Below are 6,288 nucleotides of genomic sequence, written 5' to 3'. Positions count from 1 at the left end.
TGATGCACGCCTTTAGTCCCAGCCACTCAGGAGGCAGAGGCAGTAGGATCACTTGAACCTGGGAGACAGAAGTTGCAATGAGCCGAGATAGCACCACTGCACTCCAGCCTGCTTGACAGAGTGAGACTCCATCTCAAAAAAAATAAAGAAAGAAAGAAAGAAAGAAAGAAGAAAAGAATCTTTATAAAAAGGTACAAAGCAGCTTTTTTTCTTTTCTTTTCTTTTCTTTTTTTTTGAGATGGAATCTCGCTCTGTTGCCCAGGCTAGAGTGCAATGGCGCCATCTCTGCTCACCGCAAGCTCCGTCTCCTGGGTTCAAGCGATTCTCCTGCTTCAGCCTCCCGAGTAGCGGGGACTACAGGCACCCTCCACCACTCCCGGCTAACTAATTTTTTGTGTTTTAGTAAAGACGGGGTTTCACCCCATCACAGGATGGTCTTGATCTCCTGACCTCGTAATCCGCCCGCCTTGGCCTCCAAAAGTGCTGGGATTACAGGCGTGAGCCACTGTGCCTGGCCAACAGCTTTCTTTATTCACTCTAGCAATAAAAAACCAAACCAAACCAAAACTGAAACCACTAAACTCCTCAAATATAGGCCTACCAGAGTAGAATCATAAATCAGTTGTGCTCTATTCATGTAGTAGACTACTTTTCAGAAATTAAAACAACAAAATTCACATTGCATATGACAGAGATCTACCTAATAGTGACACACAGAAGAATTGGGGATGGAAATGGGAAGTTTCAGTGTACTACATGAGACCACCTAAGTGAAGTACAGAACAAGAAAGCCTTATGTAGGATGTTAATAGTTACTCTACAAGGAATAATATTGACTGGTAGAGTCAAGCAACAGACTTTGGGAATTAGAGTGTGCTTGTTATAAGTGGTCTATAAATATAAGAAAAATATCACCAACTTGTATACTTAAGATTTAAGTATTTTTAAATATGCCTTAAACAACAGCAACAAAAAGCAAATGAAATGATAGGTTATTTGTTCCTCTAAAGAAAGAAAGCTATTTGAGCTAATTTCTCTTTTAAATTCTTATTGTTGGATACATTCATAGTGTTGTTCATTTCTATGAGATGTAAGATTTTTACCTGTAAGAACTTTAGAATTCATTCATCTATTCAACACTTATATATTGAGTTTCTATTGCATGCTGGTCATTGAACTGCAGCCAGCGAATCTATCTGGAGAAATGCACAATTTGAAAATTGCTTATAAACTCATAAAAAGCTGAACAATATATTCAAAGTAATAAAAATTCAACAAGAAATTATATATTTAAGCTTAAAGTTAAGGGCATATGTGGGTGGGGTTTGGGGTCAGCCTTGGGTCTAGGTGACTAAATTCTTAGAGTCAGCTGAGGTACTCTTTGTCTTTAATTATTATTTTCTTCATCCTGTCTTTTTATATTATACATATTTTTAGGGGATTCCTAAGACATTCACAATGCTAGCAGTCTCTTGCTGAATTCCCCAGAGTCTTTGGCGATGGCATCTATTTTTAACATCTAACACTTTAATAAATACCTAACATCTTAGTAAAGATTAGTTAGCTATTTTCTTTTAGGAAAAAAAAAGAAACACACAATAGGTAAAGGTAACATAAAGGCAAAAATATTTGAAAAATTGAATATTTTATATATATATAAATATATATATTATATCTATATATATATATATATCATATATTTCACCATCTCACCTAGTCTCAGACCCTAATGGGAACTGAAAGAATATATTGAAAAGAGGAGGCCAGGCGTGGTGGCTCACACCTGTAATCCCAGCACTGTGGGAGGCTGAGGTGGGTGGATCACGAGGTCAGGAGATCGAGACCATCCTGGCTAACACGGTGAAACCCCATGTCTACTAAAAATACAAAAAAAATTAGCCGGGCGTGGTGGCGGGCACCTGTAGTCCCAGCTAATCCAGAGGCTGAGGCCAGAGAATGGCGTGAATCTGGGAGGTGGAGCTTGCAGTGAGCCTAGATAGTGCCACTGCACTCCAGCCTGGGCGAAAGAGCGAGATTCTGTGTCAAAAAAAAAAAAAAAGAAAAGAAAAGAGGATAATTGTGTGGATCAGGGAAAAGGAATGAATGGTGTTTATAAGAGAGGAGGGCAATACAATTTGTATTTTTGGTAGCACCTTGGATGTCTAATATGCCAGTAAGGGAGTCAAGGTGTGAAAAAAATTTTGAACAGTTTGTAAAGCTGCTTAGGAAATAGATTTTTGATTACTGCGATTTGACTTTAATGTTTGAGCAATATTCTGTTGCGTTGTTAAATCAAAATGGTTTTTATTTTTTAAACTAGTAAAACCAAAAAAAGAGAATATTGGTTATGATGGCCAATGTTCTAGAGTAATAGAAGAAGGATGGCTTTATTTTAACTTTTTTAACCCCATGAAGTTCTTTACTGTTAGGCATAGCAGGTGAGCAGACGGCTCCAGTCTTTCAAATGTTTGCTTCCCTTTAAAAAGGGACCTCACCTGAGGTAATAGATACCTCTGGAAGAATATGATAAATTTCAGAGCATTGAATTTAACCAAAGTCTGTTATTTAATCATAAATGAAGTAAAACAATTCAAGGAAAGCCAGAGATGAAGCAATATTTAATTTCAAAACATAGCATTACCAACTATGTAATGCAGTATGCCTACGAAGAAGTCTGTTTAAGGTCTGGTATGCACAGACTTTGAAGCTACAGCAATTTCTTCTCATAAAAGTGATGTAATATGTTAAAGGGACAGCATGACAGAACAGCATTGCAAGCTCAAACACTTTAATGAGTTTGAGGGCCTCTTCAGATGTCAGGATTGGGTCAGGTAAGTGTAACATATAGAACTACGCTAAAATAGGCAGCAAGTGTTTTGTCAGATGATGTGTCAGGGTATATAAGCATGCCTGCACAGATGTCAGCATTCACACTCAGGACCTTGCCTTGAGCAGCAAACCAAACTCACTACCCCTGACACCATGAGCTACTACGGCAACTACTACGGAGGCCTGGGCTATGGCTGTGGAGGCTTCGGTGGCCTGGGCTATGGCTATGGCTGTGGATGTGGCAGCTTCCGCAGACTGGGTTCTGGCTGTGGCTATGGAGGCTACAGATATGGCTCTGGCTTCGGAGGCTACGGATATGGCTCTGGCTTTGGAGGCTACGGATATGGCTCTGGCTGTGGAGGCTACGGATATGGCTGCTGCCGCCCATCGTACTATGGAGGATACGGATTCTCTGGCTTTTATTAAATGAATTGCTGAAATTGGAAGAAGAGGAGAAACCTCCAAATGTGTTTGGTCCTGTCCTGTGCTTTTATTCCAGAAAATCCATTCTATTGCCTTCGGCATCAATGGATAGATATTTAGCAATGTTAAATCTTTAAAATAGATTTAAGCTGCTTCTATGAATATTTGTTGTCTTTTTACTTTTGAAATCCATCACCTGAAATCATATTCATGTATGACTACTCTAGTTTGTTCTTCTAAATTTGCTTTATTTTTCTTACCACCATTACCATGATGTTATCTTTCAATCAAGATCCTAGCAAAAACTTGTATTTTGCTTTTATCTAATAAATGAATTAAAGTATAAATACTTTGGTTCTTGTCAACATTTTCATTGTTATATTTAACATTTTATTTTGCAACTACTGTAAAAAGTTTACTTATGAGGCAGTGAGATCTGTGGCTCCATGGTGGAATATGATGAAAATGTTTCTAGTTTACCGTGTTACAGAAGCTTGAAAACAAATAAGATATCATATTAACAAGAGATAAAAATAACTTGCCTGTCTATTTACTTAGGATGTCAGCCCCTCTCAAGTGTCCCTCAAGTGTTCCTGGAATCACCAAGGGCACTGTCATTCTCATATTCTGCTGTGCAACGTTGGTTGCTGTTAGCTGAATGTCTTCTTGGTACCCCTGTTCAGGCCAGGCACGTCTTCGCCTTTTTTCCACCTTCAGTTGAGGTTGCGACAAGGAGATTGGGAAGTTTCACTCATTTCCTACTGAGAACTACATTCTATATTTAGCATCTCCCTGAAGGCCATTGTCCCATATTTGACTGGTGCAACTCCCACTGAAATGCGGCACTGAAACCCAGTGGCACAATGTTGTACAAAAAATTGGAGGTAGTTTGCAAATGTGTTCTCCAATTCTGTGGGTTGTCTCTTCACTTTGTTGATTGCTTCATTTGCTGTGCAGAAGCTTTTTAACTTTATGTGATCCCATTTGTCCATTTTTGCCTTGACTGCCTGTGCTTACTGGGTATTACTCAAGAAATTTTTGCTCAGACCAACATCCTGGGAGTTTCTTTTGTTAAGTGAAATAAACCAGGCACAGAAGGACACACGTCATATGTTCTCACTTATTTGTGGGATCTAAAAATCAAAGCAATGCAACTCATGGAGGTAGAGAATAGAAGGACAGTTACTAAAGTCTGGGAAGGGTATTTGGGGAGGGGACTGGGGCTGGTTAATAGGTGCAAAAAAAATAGAAAGAATAAATAATGACAGTATTTGATAGCACAACTAGGGGACTATAGTCAATAATAATTCAGTTGTACATTTTAAAATAACTTGAAGAGTAAAATTGGATTGTTTGTAACACGAAGGATAAATGCTTGAGGACAGGGCTACCCCATTTCCCATGATGTGATTATTACACTTTGAAAGCCTCTACCAAAATGTCTCATGTACCTCATAAATGTATGTACCTACTATGTCCCCACAAAAGTAAAAAATTTAAAAAAAAATTAAAGAAAAATTGGGGTAAGCTGGAGGCATGCTTTCTGATTTTTTTGTTGCACCCTGTTAGAGGCCTTTAATAGTCTATATAGCTTGTCATGAATGGATGATGACACAAAGTCACTTGAGAATAATACAGAGGAGGCTTTACTGATAAAAGCCCTTCTTGGCTGTCAACTCTGTCTTCATTTCTCAGTCAAGTTCAAGGAGCCTGGCTGTCTTTTCTCTAGGAATTTATTCTCACCCCAAAAATTCTTCCGTTCCTTTCAGGCTTGTTTTACAAGTTCACCACCCGTGGCCAGGCATCTTGGAACACCAATAGTAAACACAGATAGAACCTTCCTCTGCAATGTTTCTCAGTCAACTTTCAAAGTATCGAGAGAAGCCTGTTTCACCAGTTTGTCGGACATGACTTGGCATGTCTGAATCCACTTAAATTCAAATTTGGACCCCTACTATTTATCTTAGAAAATATTTTTATCCTCTTGTAAATCTAAAAGAGGAACACTACTTATCAATAATTTCTCATAGAAAAAGTGTTACCTTTTTGTCTATACTATATTTTTGATTTCAAATTAAGAAACTAAACAATGGAAGCAAAAAAATGGAGAGAAGACAAGAAAGAAGAAAGAAATCAAAAAAGAAAGAGAGAGAAAAATTCATAGGTTAAGGGCCCAATCACATTTAGAACACACTCCATGTTTTATTTTATTTTTTAATTGACACAATAATGGTATGTATTTATGGGGCACAGAGTGATGCTTTGATATATATAATGTAATCAGATCAGGATAATGAGCATGGATAATTGATCTTTTGTGAAGCTGAAATGAGAACCAGATATAATACCTGCCCAAGTGCTGTTAAACTGAAAGACAGTGATTCAAAGACCCTTCAGCAGATACCCTTTGCAAATACCTAATTTTGCTAGTGAGGTTTTGCAATCTAAGTTTTAGTATGTTCTAAATTCCTTGGACAAAATAGAAGAGTTAATTAATTATTTAATTAAGCTAATTTTTAGCTTTAGCTAATTATTTTCTGTTCTAACAACAACAACAAAAAATCTACAGGAGAATAGCCTCTAGCCCCTGTAGATTATAGGAACTGTAGTTACTATTCTGTATGATTTCTATCTTTGATTTTTTTATTGTCCGTTGTCAACTCTAAAATTTAACAGTGTGTGAATTAGTCTGCATATTTATATTTGCTCTATAAGGGTTGTAAGCATATATAAAGCTTCCCTTTATAAACATATAAAAAATGGTGGGTGCTTTTAGAGAACAATTATTTAGAATGTACAGTATGTGACTTGTCAACCTAATTTTCTCCAGACAGACATTATATCCTACTAAAGATGACCTTGTAGATAGAAAATCTGTTACCTTTTTACTACACCACACTTTCTATTTCAAATTAGAAAACTAAACAAGGGAAGCAAAAACAACAAAAATCATCCTCATTAGGTTTAAGTGCTGGCCTTACTTGAAGGTCTTTTTGATTTCCGCTCTGAACTGTCCAGGTGCTGTTAAATTTGATT

At 37.3% G+C, this 6,288-nt stretch overlaps 1 protein-coding gene across 3 annotated transcripts; it reads left to right on the top strand.

The window, feature by feature from the left end:
* Positions 1 to 2,930: 2,930 nt before the first annotated feature.
* On the top strand, positions 2,931 to 3,605 carry LOC105738720 (keratin-associated protein 19-3). Of its 3 annotated transcripts, none has more exons than XM_012501790.2 (2): positions 2,983 to 3,067; positions 3,164 to 3,605. In XM_012501790.2, exons 1-2 carry the CDS (start codon positions 2,983 to 2,985, stop codon positions 3,253 to 3,255), a joined length of 177 nt encoding a protein of 58 aa, XP_012357244.1. In that variant the 3' UTR covers positions 3,256 to 3,605. The 3 variants fall into 3 exon arrangements, with proteins under 3 accessions (XP_012357243.1, XP_012357244.1, XP_030662178.1); XM_030806318.1 differs by having other exon boundaries at positions 2,983 to 3,109; positions 3,191 to 3,605; XM_012501789.1 differs by having other exon boundaries at positions 2,931 to 3,605.
* The last annotated feature ends 2,683 nt before the right edge of the window (positions 3,606 to 6,288 follow it).

The sequence above is a fragment of the Nomascus leucogenys genome, chromosome 25 (genome assembly GCF_006542625.1).
Source record: "Nomascus leucogenys isolate Asia chromosome 25, Asia_NLE_v1, whole genome shotgun sequence".
NCBI classification, from domain to species: Eukaryota; Metazoa; Chordata; class Mammalia; order Primates; family Hylobatidae; genus Nomascus; species Nomascus leucogenys.
This window is presented reverse-complemented; position numbering and strand designations above follow the sequence as displayed.